General features: G+C 40.5%; 1 protein-coding gene across 1 annotated transcript in view; it reads left to right on the top strand.

Annotated features, from left to right (window-relative positions):
- dok6 (docking protein 6) overlaps positions 1–20,317 on the top strand; it is a 70,385-nt gene that overhangs the window by 37,893 nt on the left and 12,175 nt on the right. Inside the window, exons 3-7 of the mRNA XM_074693205.1 lie at positions 4,925–5,039; positions 10,416–10,535; positions 13,475–13,664; positions 14,049–14,187; positions 15,137–15,242. Coding sequence (XP_074549306.1) covers positions 4,925–5,039; positions 10,416–10,535; positions 13,475–13,664; positions 14,049–14,187; positions 15,137–15,242 — 670 coding nt within the window. The remainder of the gene's footprint in view (positions 1–4,924; positions 5,040–10,415; positions 10,536–13,474; positions 13,665–14,048; positions 14,188–15,136; positions 15,243–20,317) is intronic.

Genomic DNA, 20,317 nt, shown 5'->3' on the forward strand with positions numbered 1-20,317 from the left:
GGTGACATCGCAGAGGCTACGTCCATGTTTTGTACAGTCTATGACAAAAACTTCTTCTTAGTTTTCAGTTTTTACAGTGTACTGCGCTGTTTCTGTGTTGGCTGCATCTTTGCACGGCACACACTTTAAGACCCAAACAAACTGTTAAATCTGTCATCATATGCTCTCCCACATGTTCTACATTTGTTCAGACGTTAAGAATCCCCTGAGTGTGAGCCAGGCTTTGTGTATCATAGAAAGTGTCATACTTCTATCAAGTAAACAGTTCTCCTTTCACAAAGCAAAGTGCTTAAATGTACAAATCTGCTGCTTTTGTTCAGGCTGAATGATACTGATGTCAGTCAGTGGTTTGGTCGATCATAATAAGACAAGATGAAGTGGCCAGATTGCTTTGAAAGAAGAAATCAATACTTATAATCTCCAGAGTATGATTGCTAAAGATTTGGTAACACTCTGACCTTTTGTCTGATACCGGCATCAGACAGTCATTTCAGTTTGACAATTCTTAAGTCTGAATTCTTATCGATGTTTGGCTGGTCTTGAATACTAAATAAGGGTTTAAACCTGGTCTGTCTTTTGGTCTGTACCAAACAGAACTGCTATGGGTTGAAATTAAAGGCATTTTTATCAGAGAACAGTCATTCATTCATTAGCCTGTAGCCATACATTACAAATTAGTGATCTACTGCTCCAAAGCCTGACACCCCAGGTCTTCAAAACTAAGGGTCGTAAGATGTTTTTTTTTTTTTTTAAGGCAGTACTCATTTCAAAATGAAAAGTCCACTGACTTTGCAAATTCTTTTGACATTGTGGTAGAATACGATGAATAAATGTTTATTTTATTAAGTAAATGCACTGAGAACTCAATTGCATCAGACTCTTCTTCCTTATTTCATCCTCAGATGAAAAAGTTAAATCTATTGGTCACAGATGATAGAGTTCAGGATCCATTAAGACGCATTTTGCCACTTCATCCTCTCCTCTGGGGCCATTTTCCTTCCTTCTAAAGTAATAATCCACACTGTAATATATCTTTCCTTGCCTCTTAGGCCATTTAAAATACTCCAATTATGGCTCATTATCATGGTGAGGGGATATCATGTTAAAGGAGTAGCTGTGTGCACAGTGTTTTACTGTAATGAGAGGAGATAACAGCAGATGATAGGGGACTTCGACACCAGGTTTACAGCATGGCTGAAGTTTGAGAGCTGATTAAGTAACCATGTAATTATGAATTATGTCGGGGATTTCTCAGACACTGTGGGATTTTTTTGTGCAGTTTTCCAGAATACTTACAAGCTGTGTAGATGTTTCATCCCCTTTGTCAGCATCCCTCGCTGCTACAGTACAAGCCATGTATTGTGAATGAAGCGCCTCCCTGCCCACTGCATCATGCTGTCACTCGGGGCGTCCTGTGTGGCTGTAACCCCCCTCCCTGAGGCGTCTCATACAAGCGGCGCTGGAGTGAGCGATGAGTGCGCACATGCACCAGTGCACCTGGTAATGCATCGCCACAGAGATCAAGAAAGGTCCCGTCTGAGGGCTTCATTCAACGCTGCAGTGCTTTGGGAGGAAATAGGCTGCAATGGTGGCTGATTTACAGAATCAACACAAAGGGGATTGGCTTTCTAAGACACTTTTTTTACCTTTCTCTTTCCTAGCTGCCTAACTCCCACTCTCCGTCTCTCTTTTTCTTTCCCTGTACCTTTTCCTCTTTCTCTGACATGCACTGGTCCACACAGTAAAACAATACCTGAATATATTTTGTCATATTTTTGGCCTTGTGAAAAGTTTTGTTTTCCTTTAACTAAATATCTTATGCTCTCCTGAGCTTCTGACAGATGCAGATGAAGTGAAAAGACAGAGCTGTATTTAAATATTAAAAACACGACATATGCATACAGAAGTGAGGAACAACTTGTGAAGCAAAGAGGAATGATACGTTTCAGCTGTAGACTGCACTGAATACCTGATTCACCACCATTGGTAGAAGAACACAGTCCTTAGACTTAAAGTTCAGCCCGATGGAAGTTAACCTCTTCTGGGGAAGGGGAAGCTGTTGAAAGCTGCTTTTTGTCAGAGTTATACCCAAGGTTAATGATCATCTGGTCCATGAGATAGGAAAGAAAGGTTTCCAGATCATATTTTTGTTTGTAAGTGACTGGAGTTAATTAATTCGACTGAAAAAAGCATCAAGCTTGTGGAAAATAGCACGTGTTTCTTGTTTACACTCATTCGGGTGGGAGGTTGAGCAGTGGTTTAATTAAAAGGGAAAACAAAGGAGTCTTCTCTACGCTCATGACTGAGCTTGAGGTCTTCTCTGTGGGAAAAACAGTCCTCACTCCTTTCCACTGACCTCCAAAATAAATGAGTGTTTGAGAAACACTGAACCAGCTCAAAATCTGGGTGTGCCAAGCGCAGATATGGTACTTGTTTATACATGCTAACATATATTACTAATACTTGATTCAACACCAACAGAAAGCACCTTGTCTGGCACAACAAGCCAAAGTATTCGCCACGTCTTTGTATAAACGTACAAACAACACGAGCATGCCTGAAAGTCAGTGATTCATAACTGAGATGATGGCTTGTCAGTAAGCTAGCAGCAGCCATATGCCAATTAAAGCTTGCATGCCCACAATTCAGTACAGTACATGTAGTATGTTTGTATGCATGGTTCCTCAACGTTGCTGTGCTGCTGCATATTTGAGGTAGGACTCATTTTTGTTTCTTTCTCTACTTCCATGATAAGATGAGGTAGAATAAAAAAAATATATAATTTGCGGCCTTAACCTATTATAAGGAAATGAGCTATTGGGATGAAACAGATTTTTAGCAAACATGTTACTTCTGGTATCAAAGTTGTACTTTCTGTCTTGTGCCTTTAAGGAGGCTAACTTTTCTTTGAGGTCAGCCTGAAGTGGACTGTAGATTTTAGGATTTCAGTGTTAGCATAAACGTTCAGCGCCAGAGGTTGCAGCTTGGTTTTAGCTATGCTATGGTTACTTATTAGGTTAATCCACCATTTTTTGTCAGGAGGGAAATGTCTGGACAGCTCGCAGAGAGATCTTTATGCTGACGAGCTGTTCCCAGATATCAACAACTGAAGGTACATAGAAATTTTGATATGTTAGCGCTAAGTCGAAACATGCATTTATCTGGCAACATCAGGTCAAACTTTCATGAGTCCAGTTCCAAATTTTACTGCTATAAACTTGCTAACTTTATCATGAGACAAGTATTTTATGCTAAAAGATAAACATTAGTTAGCTACATGCTATTTGCTATTTACATTTCAGTGAATATGATAAACAAAGACTGGTAAACATTAACATGTGGCAAATTTTTAGCATTTAAGTATTCTGATGAAGCTTATATCTTTAACAAGCTCTGAAAATAGTGGCAAAACACTGCTAAAAAATAAAATAGCAAGGCTAACACCATTTTCATTTGGCACCTTTTTTCTTTAATGCTTGTAGTTTAAAAAGGTTAGCAAGCTCCACTAATAATGTGAACAGTGTAGCCTTTTTAATGAAATGAAAAAATAGCACGTTGGAGCAGTCACTCTCATTACTTCCTCACGCTGACATTAGCATATTAGCCTATCTCTGCTGTGCCTCACAAAGCTGCTAGCATAACAGTGAACTTTTAATCTTTTTAATATTGGATTTAACTCACAACTCTGAATAAATAAAAAAGAAAGTAGAGGAGAGGAGATGAGGAATAGCCTCATCACAGATGATTCACTTTGCCCGGACTCTTGCGCCTTGGGCTGGGAACGCACCCAAACCTCCTCCCATACACACACAGCCCTACACACAAACAAACACACACACACATACACTCTCACACAAACAGAGAAGGAGATAAGAGGCTGGTGGAATTCACAGCTCAGAAATTCCCACGGTTGATGCCGTCTTAGTGTCAGTTATATGTATGAATCGCCCGCCTGAGGACAAATATATACTGTCTTCACAGGAGGAAAACACAACCTAGTCTCATATGAAATATTAAGATACTATCTTTTAAGGGGGTGGAAATAACAAATGAAAAATATCTGCTATCTTTTCATATCCACAACTTCCTCCTTCTCATCTCTCTTTCTGTATTCTTGCTTGCTGCCATCTTTTTACTCGTTGTTTTCTGTAACTTGAATCCAGAGTAGGATATATCAGACAATTTATTACATGTAGTGTTATCAAACAAAGAAATCTGTATTCCGCATATGTTCCCTGTGTTATTAGGTCTGCTCTTTTAACCTCACACAGTTCAGCTTTACTATACGGGCAGTGAGCCCAGATAATTCATTCCCAACAGCCTGGCTGAAGGCCCACAGTTAGCACACAATGGACTTACAATAATGTAATGGGCCTTATCTCCAAGGCAGAGTGAACACAGGGAAGACGGTTGAACAAAATGGCCTGTAAATGCGGGTGATATTCAATTAAATGTAATCTTCTCTTTTTTTTCATTCACGATCAATCTCCTGGTAAAGTGATTTAGATGCTTTTGATCTCACTCCTTCCTATTGAGTGGAAAAGCAGGTTCAAGGAGAGTGGTTAAGCAGTGGATACACAGCCATAGAGATTGAGCACTGGGCTACATTTACGCATAAAGTGCTTTTAGAATAAATAGCATTACTGTAGTGCAGCAGGTTGCAAGGAGCAAATAGTGTGGATGACTTCCTGCTTTCTGAAAAGAGCTTTTGGTAATCAGCGGGATGACTACTATTATTTATTTATCCCTTAAGATCATCCAGATTTCTATTTAACTTGCCCCTGTTTCATATGATAAGCCTCTGACTACTATAGCACTTTCGGTGAAGCAGTGCAAGATGCCACTTAAGCCTTGCCGCTGCTGCTTCTCATGCTGGCTCTGTTCATTCGAGCTAATGTGCTCTCTGCCGCTCTTTCCTCCCCAGATCACTGAGCTCCACAGCATCAGAAACATTACCCGGATACCGCGGGAGACGAAAAAGCACGCCGTGGCCATCATCTTCTGTGACGACACATCCAAGACATTCGCCTGTGAGTCGGGTAAGTGCTTTTTTTTCCCTCTATCCTCCCATTCAAAATTCAAATTCATCTTTTCTCGGCTCAAGTAGGATGAAGGAGGCATTATTTTTAATTTTTTACATGCAAATGAAAAGTGAAGGGGTGGTTTCAGGAAAGTTTTGCAAGAAGCGGAGGAAGAATCAGAAGTGAGAGGCTGAAAGAGAAAGTGAGAGGTGAAAGATGCAGCGGAGAATTGGAGACGAGCCAAGTGATGCTCATTTGCCGCTATATTAAGAAGTGGGAGGATCTGTTCCGAAATATTGATTTTCATACTGCAGGTATGAAAAATGATATTGGGCATCGTTTGCAGAGTGTTTCAAACCCAATTATGGAGTGTAACAATGGAGATTGCCTCTAATACGTGGACAGGAAGCCAACGAGTTGCATGATCCTCACGTGGTTGTTGTGTTCTGTAGGTGGGACTGGATGTAGAGGAGGCCAAAGGCGAGATTATGCCTCTGCATCCTTAAACAGAAAGAGATGAAGCTTTCTTTCTTGACTCCAGCCTTGTGGATGTGTGCAGACATGTGATCAAGTATCTTTTGATGGAGGGTAGAGGGAAACCCCAGGGGAAATATTATTGAACTTAGAGCTGTGAACTCTCTCTTGCCTTTACTCTGATTCCCATGATCACTCACTCTTTATGCCCCCCTTCTCACTCACACACTCTCTCTTGGCTCATTTCCATTCCCAGAGCCTTCCCCCCTCGCACAGACATATGGATGGCTCTAATAGTGTGTGTCCACTGACCTCTCATAATCCCTCACTTCCTGTTACCCTCTTTACGTCTGAACACCAAAGTCGCCCTTATCTTGTGTGGGCTTTCATGTGAGGACACAAAAGACTGGAAATTTATGCACAACTTCTTCCCTTTATATTGTCTGAATAGATGCAATTTAATATCTGAGCTTGACACTGAAACATATTGTGAACATGCCACTTTTTCTGTAAAATGTACATTTCATCATGAGACTTGACCCGTTTTGCCCCATCTGGCAACATTTGTTGCGGAAGTGTATCACTGTTATTTTTCTACTCACAATAAAAAATCTCAAGGTTACTAATGTAATGTTTTCCACTTATATGCTGGTAGACAACTCAAAGTTTTTGGTTTATAAAAATGATTTCCAAGTGGAGCTGCACTGTGGCGCAACAGTTAGCGCTGCAGCCCCACAGCAAGAAGGTCACTGGTTCGATTCCCAGCTTTGCGGGTGGGCCTTTCTGTGTGGAGTTTGCATGTTCTCCCCGTACATGTGTGGGTTCTCTCCGGGTCTTCCTCCCACAGTCTAAAAACATGCTTATCAGGTTAATTGATCACTCTAAATTGTCCATGGGTATGCGTGCGTGTGTGAGAGGTTGTTTGTCTTTCTATGTCAGCCCTGTGATTGACTGGCGACCAGTCCAGGGTGTACCCTGCTCGCTCAATGACAGCTGGGATAGGCTCCAGCCACCTGCGACCTTGAACAGGATAAGCGGTTAAGACAATGAATTAATGAATTTCCAAGTGGTTCCTGTCACATGACAGCATCTTCTGGTGGAAGACATATTTATGATTATTTAATCATTCAAGTCTATAGAGTAACAAAAAATTATTTCTCCACCAAATACTTATTTCTGTGAGTGGCAACAAAAGTTGCCGGTGGGCACATAGCTAGTTGAAATCAAAAGGTAAACACTGCCTGCAGGATTGCTCATAATGTACTTATTAGGTGCAATTTTCTTGACACACAAGTACTTACCACCCCCACACACCACCCCTTTTATTCATTATGACTATATTATTATTTTTGTTATACCTGTTTCAGCATTATGATTATTATTATTTCCATATGATTACTGGGTGACCTAGTGACAAGTTGTGTGACCACCGGCAACAATTGTTTCCCGTCATAAAGATCCTATTTTTCTCAAAACAAAGTACAAAATGGGAAAAATAAATACATAAATTGATTCAGAGGGACTCAACTTATAATACTCTATGCCTTACAACACTTTAAAAAATTGTCATAAATGGGTTAATGGGGATAACTCTGCTTTTGCAACCAACCTTGAGTGGACACTTGAGAGCTGCTGTTTATTTGCCCTTTCTCAAATTATGGAAGAATACTATCATATATCATATATTTCCTCACGTACCCCCTAACCAAATTTGACAGGTCCAGCAGGCTCAGGTTACATGAAAGCAAATGGTGAACTATCCAAGGAAGCCTGGATGTGAAACTTAACCTGACAGCTGTAAAGTGAACATCAGATTCAAGCCAGACAAAGAATACAAATTTTATTCAAGTGTTGACTTTTGTTGAAAACCTGTAAGAAAAAAAGAACTAGGAGGCTATATTTTGATCTCCTGATATGTTATTTTGAAGAATAGCTCTTTGATGCCTTGAGCAGTGTTGTGTTTTTAAATCTGCTGTCAAAGGAAACAAGGAACTTATCAAAAGATGCTAACAGCTTCAACATTTTTGACAGTTGTGCGCTCTGAGAGTTTCCATCAAAGCCACTGGATGGCCTAAATATAAAATATCTGTGTATAAAGTCTGCTAAAATTACTTTGACATACATTACTCCCCCAAGAGAAGAAGACTGAGTGTGATCCTCTGACAGATATTGCATCAATGTCTGAGATTCCACAGAGAAATTAGATCCAGACATTATTTACTATATTAATCTGTACAACTGCAGCCAGCTGATGTGATCAGGAAAGATGAAGGATCCTGGTCCCTTGATTCAATTCATATATCTTCCCTCCCTCTAACCTCATCCTGTTGTTTTCCTGCACTTTCACACACTCTGCTCTATCCTATTACACCTCCACCTCTGCACACACAGCACCATATTTCCTCATACGTAGCACATACACCAGCACGTCTGCCTCTGTGCTGATGAGGTGTTTGTTTAGCACCATGCCTTAAACTGTGGGAGTTTAGAGGCACTTACAGGCAATAGAGACCCTGAATGAGCTGAGGTATGAGCAGAGCTATAGTACAGAGCTGCTGCCTGTGAGTGTGTGCTGCTATATTTCTGCTTTCTGGTGTGTGTGTGTGTGTGTGTGTGTGTGTGTGTGTGTGGGACTGAAGCGCTTCAGGCAGCAGCAGACCTTTACTTCACCCAGCAAAGTTGTATGTATCTGTCCCATTGGACACTCGAGTGGATCTGACAAAACAGGCTGTTAGATATTACCTGAGCTAGTTTGAAGTGAATTAAGGGAGATGAAATTACCTCCACTCTTGTTACAAAAGCAGACGCTGAGTTTTGATTATTAAACCTAGAAACACTGTGACACCCTGCTCTTCTGCATGTGTCTCTGTATGCATCATTGGTCACAGAAAGCTTCATATCCCAGAATTCCACAGGGGCAGCTGTTAAGGGGCTTTAGTAAGATAACCAACTCCACCATTTGGCTCATTTCATACTTCAGTAACTCTAACCAAACGCTCACACAAGACAATTGGAAATCTCCTGCGCTGTAAACAGCATTTTTTCCAGACCAAACAGGGAGGGCTTTTTGGTATGTACAAACAACAGAGCCATGCAGACTTCTATATTCAATTCATAAAATCATTTGTCACCACTTAGCGTCCAATTAAGGAATTCAGTCTTAGATTAAATGCCTCCTCTTCTGTAAGTACCAGCTGTGTTTAGAAATGAGTGCCCTTGTATAGAGTGTTTCCTGAGGCCAAATTTCACAAAATTGCTACTGCTGTAAACCTTTAAATGAATTCATCTTTATTTTGTTTTGCTTCCTGCCTTATGAGTAGGCTAGCTGTTGCTACTTATGTTTGTGGTCAATGCTAACAGCTATTTAGCTTAGCCAACAGCATATAAAACCCCTGTGCTTTAAATAAGTAAGAAATAGCATGAGTATGAATGATTTGTGCTGTCAGGCATATTTTGCAAGATTTGGAGAAAACTCACCCTCACTTTGCTATTGTTTCTAGTCTAATCTGGGTAGCTAGGCTAACATACTGTGATACCCAGTATTCATTAAACAAACACAGAACAACATGTTTAGCAGTAAGCTCAGTTGGCAGGTGGAATATTGGCATCCTTTGAGGAAGCCAGACTAGCAGCTTTGCTATCGTTGCGTTTTGTTGAACTAAGCTAACCTTCTCCTGGACGGCTTTTCGAACAGCCTTTCAGCTCAGCTGCCATGAGAAAAACAGGATTCTTTTCCATTCTTTTTATCTAATGCTGTATCTAAACAAACCAGAAATGGAATGATAATCAGGGAGTTGTGCTGACAGAAAGATTTGAGAAAACTGGAGCAGCTGCCATTTTTGTTCTAAGCTAAGCTAAGTGCCCTTCCTGGCTAGTTTTTTACCAACAGCTTTTTTTTCTGCTAAGCTAACACTTGTAAAACTGCACTTTTGGGTTTATTAGTGCCACAAATTAAATTAATTAATGAAATTTTGACAAATCTTTTTTATACCTTTTTAACTGCACAACTCTGCACTCCAACTTTTATTCTTATACCTTAAAATCTGTTTTAACCTTCTTTTCTTTTTTTTCATTCTGTTTCATTTTAATACATCTTACCTTATAACTTGTCATTTTTATCTGCTTTTTAATTGAATTTTAATGTTTTCTTTTAATATGTTTTCTCAGTAAAGCACTTTGAATTGCCTTGCTGAAATGTGCTACATAAATAAACTTGCCTTGCCTAGAAATAAACAACTAACATGTTTATACATAAGCTTGTTCTTAAAAGCAGATTTTTGTAACCCATTTTAAAAGTAATGCAGGCTGTTTCTCCCTCAGTTTGTGCCAAACTGAATAGCTTGTTATACATGTTTTTACAGAAGGCCTTTTATTCATGCAACTTGAGACCAAATGCAAGTACCATTCCATTCCACTGAAACATTCATTGATTTTCATCACTACATTTCCTGTTCAATTAACAATTTGCAGCTCAAGCCATCCTTTTAATTTGTAAAATAGCTTATTGATTGTCTGACTAGATGATCACTGGTTTCACTTGTGACTCTGCTTGTATTGTTTTAGCAGAGCTACTTCCACTGTGCAGCCTCTGAACTGTAGCGAGGAAGGGAGGGGAGATGCAGCATTCATCTCTCTTGTGGGCTTTCGCAGAATCCACCTCCTCTTTTAATCTGCTCTTAATCAATCAGATAGATTTTTCTCTCCCCTGGATACTGTTTGCTGTACTCATGTCATGTACGTGCAGCATTTTACTGTGAAATTCTTTGAGTGATTTATGTCCCTGTGCACATGTGAACGCCATAAAAGCAGCAGAGTTGTAGTATAATCTGGACAGGCTGTTTTATTATGAATGCAGTGTTATGGAGGAGTGTGTATCATGGTGGACATGCATTAAATGCTACGCTGCTGTTTGTGTTGCAGAGCTGGATGCTGAGGAGTGGTGTAAGCTGCTATGTGTGGAGTGCCTCGGTAGCCGTCTCAACGACATCAGCTTGGGAGAGCCAGACCTGTTAGCAGCAGGGGTGCAGCGGGAGCAGAATGGTGAGTGCCCAATTAGTCCCTGCTAACACAGACAGCCATTCAGGGTCAATCTCTCTCACTCCCGCCACCGAGCGTTTATGGTTGCAGTCCGATCCCGTATGTGTTAATGCAACCAAGCCCTCAGAGGTTTAAAGGAGCAGAACAGGGCTGTCCAATTAGGCCCGGCTAATTAGGGCCAGTTTTTGTCAATACCTGATCCAAAAGTCCCCTGTTACCACCTTCAGTAACATTACCACATGTTTGTTCAACTTCTGAGCTACGTTTCACCGTGTGTGCGTTCATAGAAACCCACGTGTGTGTGAGTTGGAGCACAGGTCACAGGCTGTGGTCAGGGCTCTGTTCCAGGCCTAATGAGAAGTGCTGTGCATCACTGGCTTCCCTCATAATGAAGCTTGTCATAGAGATGGATGAGATTATGGCTCCTAAAGCCATGTGAAATAAATGTGCTTCCTCCCATATTCCACTCACAGGAAATAGAAATTGAAAAGAGTGCGGACAACAGGGCGCTGCTATCACAGTGGAGCTCATTCTCTGTGTAATTTGTAAACTCGTGGAGGAAATTGAAAAGGCAACAGGCAAGAGGAGCAGTTTAAAGTTGTAAAAAGGAGAGTAATTGAAAAGAATCTGCCGTCATTTCAGCTCATTTCATTTCACTGCTGCTGTAAGCTGAAATAGTATTCCCAAACAGAACTGGGGCCCGTTTTTAGGTATCAGTACGCAGGTTTTGACTGTGCTGCAGTAAACCAGCCGGCTGTAACAACACAATCCCTCTTCCTCTTTGTGGCAGAAGTCCTGCTGTTTGTGCCACAGTGTTGCAGAGACAAACAGGACAATCTTTCTCTACTGTCCGCATGTATGAATGAAACAAGAGGCTTGGGGCCTTCAACAGTGTTTCAATTAGTAGCCCTCCCCAAACAGCAGGGGCAGATAATTAGATCAGAGTTCATTTTCTGTGTCCCTAAAAATATGCCTCACTGTGACATTGCCATTTCCTATCCACTGCAGACACATGGCTTATTTTGAATCATTAAGCATAATTAGTGAGAACTAATTTAGATTATGGAGACCTCTGCCCCTCTTCCTTTCACTGCCTGCCTCAGAGAGTAGGTTTAATATGAAGAGGCAGGCTTGGCTCCTTGATTCCAGTGCAGCACGATCCACGGTTAGGTATACCCTCTGAGGGCTTGTTCTACTCAGTTTTTGCCACAGTGGATAAAAAACATTACATAACTAAGAGCAAAAGACAGAAAGAAGATGTATTTTTTGCTTTCTGCAAAAGTAAACAAATATGTAACCTTTTGGTATGTTTTTACTCCATGGTGAGGCACATTGACAGTTTCTTGACTCAGGTTTTCATCCAGCTCCTTCTAAATCAAATAATACTTCACAAAACTACTGGGGTTTGAACAATGTTACTTTTCTTTACCTTTTTATGCTTTCTTTCTTGGTGTTCAACGTTTTTCTGACCAAGAGTTTAAGATGCTGTGTTGCAAGATAACATCTTTGGCATCTGTGTGTTTAAGGACACATTAGTAAAAACTGAAATATTGGGAATGATTATTTGAAAATCTAAAAAGTTGCCGAATCAAATAAAAAATGTTACAGACAGAAATGGTAGGCCTGTAGTTGGCTGTCTTGTCCAGAAGCAGCTTTTGGTACCTCTCCACCAAAGTAGAGTTGGGCTAATCATCTGGTGTATTGGTGACTGCTAATTGCAGAAGTGGTGCTACAGATGCACCTTTTGTTCAAAGACAGTCAGCAGATACAACAACAGCTAGCACACCATGGTAGTCCTCGATGATCACTTTGGAGCGTCAAAAGCCATTTAGTTTTAAAAGCTCCTTCAAATGCATCAAGTTTATCCTTTGTAGCCTAATATAACCACTTATTTATTGTGTGTCAATTCCCATGAGATTGCAGACTCTCAGTCAGGAAGCTTATACACCTTAAAATGCCAGGAGCTGAGTCAAACTCAATTCAAATGTGGAAAAAAAAAGGGTTCTTAAAACATTGTGTTATTCTTGAAACAAAGACTCATTTGCGTGGCGTTGTTGACAAGTGTATGGTTTGATTAGTTCAGGGTCAGGGCAGGAACAGCTGGTGACAGAAAGAGGACATCTTGAATCATTGAAGGCTTGGTCCTTTGACGGATCCCATCTCTGAATTGAGAACCAACTAATGAAGGAAGAGAAGCCCACCACCTCCTTCACTCGAAAACATAAGAAAAAATATGACAGTCCCATTTTATTGTATTTATTTTTTTTAACCTATGGCATAAAAGTAAGTAAATAACCAGCCAGTTAATGATTGTATGTTGATAGTATTAGGTAGAATAGGTAGAAATGGGTACTTTTCACATTTAAACCCTTTTAGTACCGATGCCTGGTATCTAGCAATCAGTATCGGTACTCAATGGTACTAATATTTTAGTACTTTGTCTGTGTTAATGTTGTAATAAATATTAATTTGTTTATAATAAAATCTCAGTTTTTCAATTTCACACATTTTTTTCTTCAAATATAAACTTGCAATGCTGTGTACATGTTCAGCATGGAAAGAACTCTTCCACTTCCTCACAGTCACAAGGATACATTTAGGTACCTACACATGGTACTGTTTGATTTTACGTAAAGCAGTACTCTGTACTACAGAGAAAATTCAGTTGGTACCTATAAAAGTACCTAATGCAGTACCCATCTCTAAAGATAGGTATGATTTTTTTTCTTGTTTTATATAAATTATAAAAAGAACAGAATACACATTGTGTGAGATGTGCCTGTAAAAAGTTGTTGTCATCTTTGAGATGTTAATTTTTTTTTGCTGCAATGTCACAATATGGACAAAACTACTAGTCTCCGAAGTTTTTTGTGGATATGTTGAATAATCAGAAATGATATTAACTGAATCTTTTTAATACACTTTCTGTCAAATTTTCCCAGAACGTTTCAATGTGTACCTGATGCCCACGCCTAACCTGGACATCTATGGGGAGTGCACCATGCAGATCACTCATGAAAACATCTACCTGTGGGACATCCACAACGCTCGCCTCAAACTCGTCATGTGGCCCCTCAGCTCTCTGCGCAGATATGGACGAGACTCCACTTGGTTCACTTTTGAATCTGGAAGGTGTGTGAGCATAGAGAAATGTGTTTGTAAGTCTGTGTGACTGAAATGTTGGCAGTGGGAAGAAGACAAAAGTTTTTCCAAGTGTCGTAAAAACTTCAACAAAGCAACTTTGGATATCCCAAACATCCCAGGATATCAACGTTTGCTGCAGATCCCTTCAGGCATCTGATGTGACAGTTGCTTCTGTGAGTGCGTGTCTTTGTTTGTGTACTGTATCTACTCACGCATGTGAGAGCGAGTTTGACTTCAGTGGGCTGTTATATCAGTACTTCTCTCTGTAAGTGCACATTCAACCGTGCGCATTTGTAAATCAGCAATCTGAGAGCAAACGCGATCAAAGCGTGTGCACTTCTCCCTGTCTCTGTGTGTGTGTTCCTGGCGCAGGATGTGTGACACAGGAGAGGGTTTGTTCACGTTCCAGACGCGGGAGGGGGAGATGATCTACCAGCGGGTCCACTCGGCCACACTGGCCATCGCCCAGCAGCACGAGAGGATGATGGAGGAGATGGAGAAGAGCTCCCAGGTACATTTTAAATATTTTGGTTGTTTTTGTCAGACATGCAGTCTAATTCTAGTGCTGCAAACATCTCAAGCAGTTAGCAATGGATGTTTTTTAACTTAAGAATCATTTACAGAGACATTATTTGTAAAAAAGAACATCAGAATGCTGCTCTCTTTTCTTTAAGTTTCTTTATTGTATGTTTGATTAAAGCCGGACAATCAGGCACGTCTCTAAGGCTGCTCACCAATATATCTTCAGAAACCAAAGACTACAAGAGCAGTAAATCATGACTTTCACATACAAAAACCTGCATCCATCTTGACGTGTTGCCCCGTGCAGTCTTGGACCAGGAGCCCCTTCCGACTCCCTATGGTCTTGGCCTCCGCTCCCTCCTTCCATCACAACACCCATCCCTTCCTTCCTTCCTTTCTTCCTTCCTTTCATCCCCCCTCCTCCTCCCCTGCGATCATCTGTATTCTTTATTTATGTAGGTCTGCCGAGTGTTTGATGAGCCTTGACCATATGGCCGTGCACTTGGACCCCACCATTTGGGAACATTTCCAAATGCAGCGTTTAGCCTCAGCTCTATAAATCACATGGACAGCAACACAAAACTGTCAGAGTTGCAGGAGCAGGGAATTACAACATGCTAATTGTGCTTCATGGTTCTGAGTGAATGCAGGTTTTTGCTAAAATAGTACAGCTAAAATGTTCCAAGCTAAGTCCTGCTCCTGTATGGGGAATAACAAACACAAAACACATCACCCAGGAGCTCGACGACATCATAATCCCAAATGTTTCTGCAGCTCATCTGCCAAAGAGCCATTCAGAGAAGACACATGCCATTCACTCTGCAGAATACAGTACGACGAAGCCTCTTTGTTTACCCACATACCTGGAGCAGTTACCCCTGCTGTGAGTGAGTGACAGGAAGTGAGAGACACTAAGCTTCTCTCTCTGTCTGTTTCAGATCCACTCCAGAGAGACGCTAACCAAGTCCATCTCCCTGCCACGCAGCGCCTACTGGCAGCACATCACGCGTCAGAACAGCGTGGGAGATCTCTACAGTTACCAAGGTATGGGAACATTGCTACTAATTATGTCAAGAAAAGTGTGGCTGTTTCTTTTACCTGATCCTGTGGTGGTTGTGTGAGAAGCACGTGGAGTGAAGTAAAGAAAGACAGGTGGAGAAAGCAGAGACTAAGAGATTCTAGGGATGGAATAGTGTATCCCCTGAAGGAGGAGGTGTCATTTTTACCAACCTGCAAGTATCACCATACTTGTTTTTCTCAATCTGTCAACAGCATTTTTTATTTTAATTGAATGTGGCACTGAATATGCACTGTTCACCAAACACTTAATACAAGGCACAGGCGCAACATTATATAACATACAACACAACCGATGTCATGACTTTACTAAGAGGACCATAACATGGCGCTGTGATAAGGGAGAGGGGAAAAAAAAGGTTGACAGTCAATTCTACCACTGCCTTTCCTTGGATTTGTTTTTGTCCTTGTTACTCCATGTAAGTTTAGCTCTGAAGAACAGTGACATTCTTGACGTCATTATCTGACCCTGCTAAACATCTTACTAACAAAAGGACACAGATACATTTTTCAACAAAAAAAATGTAGAGAATACATGTAAACAACCAATTCAGAAGAGAAAAATATTTTAAAATAAGACCGATTAATCTGATTTATTTGCCTCTGATTTGACAAAATCTCAGTAAAAACAGAGACTTTGCCTGACGACAATACACACAGACACTTGGACTCAGGTTTTCTGGTGTACCCAGCTTTGAAGGATGATCATATTTCAGCAAATGCTTCCTTTTTGCACCATTTATAGTCGTGTTAGTAACTTGAGCAAAGCAGAATTTGCTCCTGAAGATATCTCAAAAGAAACACCACTATTTCTTGGTTCATTGTACACTGTAAGAGCTATGCTTTAGTGGTCGAGTCTTAGTTTCACTGTGAGAAGTTACACCTAAGTTTCACTCTAATTTCAGCTATATGCACCTCGAATACTAAGTTTCTATTGATTTGCTTAACGCTGGGATATTCTGGTTTAAATTAATCAAACATGGATATGAGATAATGTTGAGAGCTAAAACAAGGGCCAAACTGTCTGATAATATGTGGTCCAACCCACAGTCAGCAGTTATTCTGCAGTGGTCTGTTTAAACTTGAGAGTCTATGAATAAAATGAAGAGTGAGGTTACGTTAGCTCTGCTTGGTGGGGTCGGAGTTGGCAGATGAGCACTGGTAGGACATAACCAAGATTCACTTCATATACAAGTTACAGACGCATCTCAGAGCATGAGTCTACACAGTTTGCTTGTTGTCACATTTCAAACAACAGCCCTTCATAAATGTGAATAAATACATAACCTTGTCGCTTTGAATTCTTTAAAAAGTTGTCTTGAACAAAGAAAAGTCATGTTAAAAAGAAGAGCTTCTAATTTTTCATTTGCTTCAAAACCAACTCATGCCTTTGTAAAAGTCAGGTGGGTGCAAGTGCTAATGGGAAATGGAGTCTCTATCCCAGGAAGACACTAGCTTTACCAGATAGTCCTCACAGCCTCTTTAACCTCCATCAGGAAAAACAGAATGACAGTATAAAGCCTGAAAAAAGCATGATAATGCCCCTTTAATATAGTCGGATGCTACATTTCTGAAACATCAACATCTTGATACAGATTTATAAAAAGTAAGATTGTCATTTTTTATCAGGACTTAGGTGCTGTTTACCCCTTTTTTTGCCATAAGTAAGGACTGTTATCTGCAGCCTAACTATATACAATACTAAAAAAAATAAATACAGCACTGAATTCTAGGTTTTTAGATTGTCGGTCCACAGAAATACTTCTTATTTTCACCTTTGCCTCTCTTTATTTAAAATGTTCCCTCAATTCTACTGATGAAGACACTACTGTTGGTCTAGTTAGGGGAGGATTTTATCAGTCTAAAAATATGATCGTTTCAATAGTTTGTGATCTATCTTTTTCCTGGTTGCAGAGCCTGTGGCTCAAGCTAAAAATGTGCATTACATTGTAAATAAGATGCTTGATGCCGATATAACTGGGGTATAATGAATTACTCATTACCTCTGTGCTGTTAGCCAGCAGTAATTTAGTCTTAAGTTAACCCCAACACACATTAAAGACCAGTAGGGACTTTCAGATTAGTCATGAGCTTCTTCATAATTGCTAAGTGATTGTTTGAAGTGAGTCATACCACTTCTACTTTTTTATTTAAGCAATAAAAGAAGAAGAAAGTAGTTTACATCTTTTTATACAACCAGTCCTGACAGCCCTTAATGTTTCCGATGTGCACTTAATGGACACGGAGTAACGGTGTTTGAGTGTGTGTTGATGTCTGTTTGTAGACCACAGGCAGAAAGGTGATTAGAGAGCTGATGAGATTATGCTCTGTCTATGGTATTAGTTGATTAGTAGACTTATCTGAGGATTATGGGCCTTTTGGCTCTCACTGATAGAGCCAAACAGAAAGCCAGGCGAGAAGATGAAAGTCGCTCTGACGTCATCGTTTTCTTTTGAACAGCTGCGCCTGGTGTTTGTGTTTTTTTCCTCTCCTTCCATTATCATTTAATTGTGGCCTGATAAGCTTAAAAGCAAAAAATATGGCTCCTCTCTTCCAACCATGTTTTTTTAAACTCATAAACACATTAAGTGGAGAAGTTTCCACCTCGGGGTCATTATTTATGGGCTCAGTCTCTGTAAACTTTTATTTCTTAAACTCTTCCTTCTCCAAACTCTGTTGAACAGAGGAGCTTCTCCCTCATCCATCACCCTGGCATCTCCACTGCTCCTCCCACACTTTCTCCGTGTGTCTGTCCGTTTCTGAACAACCCTCCCCACCACCACCGCCTTCTGCTGCTCACACACATTCAGCTCTAACATCATCTCCCCTCCTTTCCTATGAATAAATTGAATGCATCAGTGTGTTTGAGGACACAGCAGAATAGAAGGTCTCGTCAGATAACTGGGACGACAAGGTGATTCTGGGGAGTGACAGGAGTTTAGCTCCCATCGTGACATGTGATCTTTGGACTGTGGAAGGCATGTCAGGAGAAGCACACACACACATACACACACAAACACACCAGGTGCTGCTTCTGCTTTTAACTTCTGACAGCCATTATTAGATGAGGAGACACATATATAGTGATTGCATTGATTCCTCATTAGCAGAAGGTCTGCTGCTCCCTGGAGCTCTTTGACACCTGCTGAACAAGGAGCTGTGAGAATTACCTTATACACTGAGAAAAAGAGAAACAAACACAAAATGACTCATAAGTAAACATTTAAAAGAATTGGATCTCCTTTTTCAGATATAAAGGATTGTTTATTTTTAACCAGTGCCTTATAATCATACCAGCCATCCTTTAATACCTTAGGCTTTGGCTCAGATCTTCCCTCAGTGTCAACAGTAACTCAGGGACCAATAGTCTGTACAGCATGAACAACTTTCATGGAGCACAGCTGCCAAAACTGAATAAATAGGTTATAGAATAAAAAGAGTGAATACATTTCCCTCTTTTCTCATCATGCAGGAACGAGCTGACAGATGTTACGGTGTTGCTTTTATCGCATGATGCGATTTGAGCATGATTTTACAGCTAAACTGAAAAAAAAAAAACTGGTAAGCTATTTTAGGAACCACATCAAAAGTGTGTGAAGATGGTGAAAAAGCTTTCAGAATATGCCTTGGCTCTACCTTTGCCTTGCATGCACAAAATCTCCTCTTTACAAACAAAAAGACCCTAAAATGAAGCGGTACCATGTACTGTATTGTGTTTAAGGTTTGATAAATACTACACACAGTATGCTTTATGGAGAAATTTTATTTCATGTATGTTGAGCCATAATGCAGATAATTGCAGTATGATGTATAATAGAGACCAGGAAGCAAATTAATGTTGTCTCAGGTGGATAACCTCAAAAATAACAAGGAACTGGATGGTAAACCAGTTTGAATTTCATACGATGTGCTCACTAAACAGCTGGGTTATTTCATTAACTCAACTGCTGGGTTATGAAATGTTTAACTCATATTGGGTTATTTAAATCAAGCGCTGGGTTCAAATCCATCAACTCAACATGCATTGGTTCACCCAGAACCCGGGTTTTGCAAAGTAATTTTGTTGAGACAGTGTTTTGTAATTGTGAGTGAGGAGGGAACACAGCAGATATAAGACCCAGCTATACGTCAGCATAGTGAGCACACACAAAGCTCGAAGTATATCCGCCACTAACGGTATGGTTTAACTGTCTTAACTCCTCGGTACAGATCGGTTGTTTGCAATCCACAGCATAGACTGGCTGTCTGTGCTTTACAGTACAGACCTGTTGTCTGTGTTCCACGGCATGGACTGGCTATCAGTGCTTCGTGACTTTATGAAATAAGTCTGAAATGAGGCTGAATTGAACCACCTCTTTTTATCCATGTATCAATTCAAATATAAGTGGTTGAAACAAACCAGAAATGTTATACATTTGAGCCAGAATTTGGGTGAAATATTTAACTCATCTGTTGCCATCACCACTTGCCATTACATCCTTATCTCGATACAACGTACCTGTGTTCACACCCTATAATAATGTCCTTATATCTTGGTTAGATGAACTGCACATGCACATCCCCCAACTCTCCTACTTGTGTGGGACAGAAGGGAAAGGGAAAAACAAAGAATATTTGGGTTAAGGCTGCATACTCTACCTCCTCCTCCTCTTCCTCCTCATTGTCTCTTTGTATTCAGGACAAAAGTAGATAAGGGAGACAGAAGACCTAGAAAGTGTCTTTAAGCAATATGACAAATGGGAAGGCAGAGGCTGGGTGAGGAGACTCAAAATCAAATCAAACTCTTCTGAAAATAGCGCGAGATCTTCGTGAGATTTGCTGAAATGATAAGTTCATTGCACAAGGATCTCCTAACTAGTTCATGATACATTCGAGAGGTGGGCCTCAAACACCAAAGTCTGTCCCTCTTAACAGAATTCCAGAGGCCTGGCCAATCAGAGGGAAAGGGGTTAGTGGAGCAGGGAGCCTTGAGGCTGTGTTATGCTTTCCGCATGAACATGGCGCATGGAAATTAGACGTGCGGAATCAGTACTACAGAACGC

This window comes from Halichoeres trimaculatus, unplaced genomic scaffold (genome assembly GCF_033239565.1).
Source record: "Halichoeres trimaculatus isolate MK-OKI-2021-1 unplaced genomic scaffold, fHalTri1.1 fHalTri1_scaffold_18, whole genome shotgun sequence".
NCBI classification, from domain to species: Eukaryota; Metazoa; Chordata; class Actinopteri; order Labriformes; family Labridae; genus Halichoeres; species Halichoeres trimaculatus.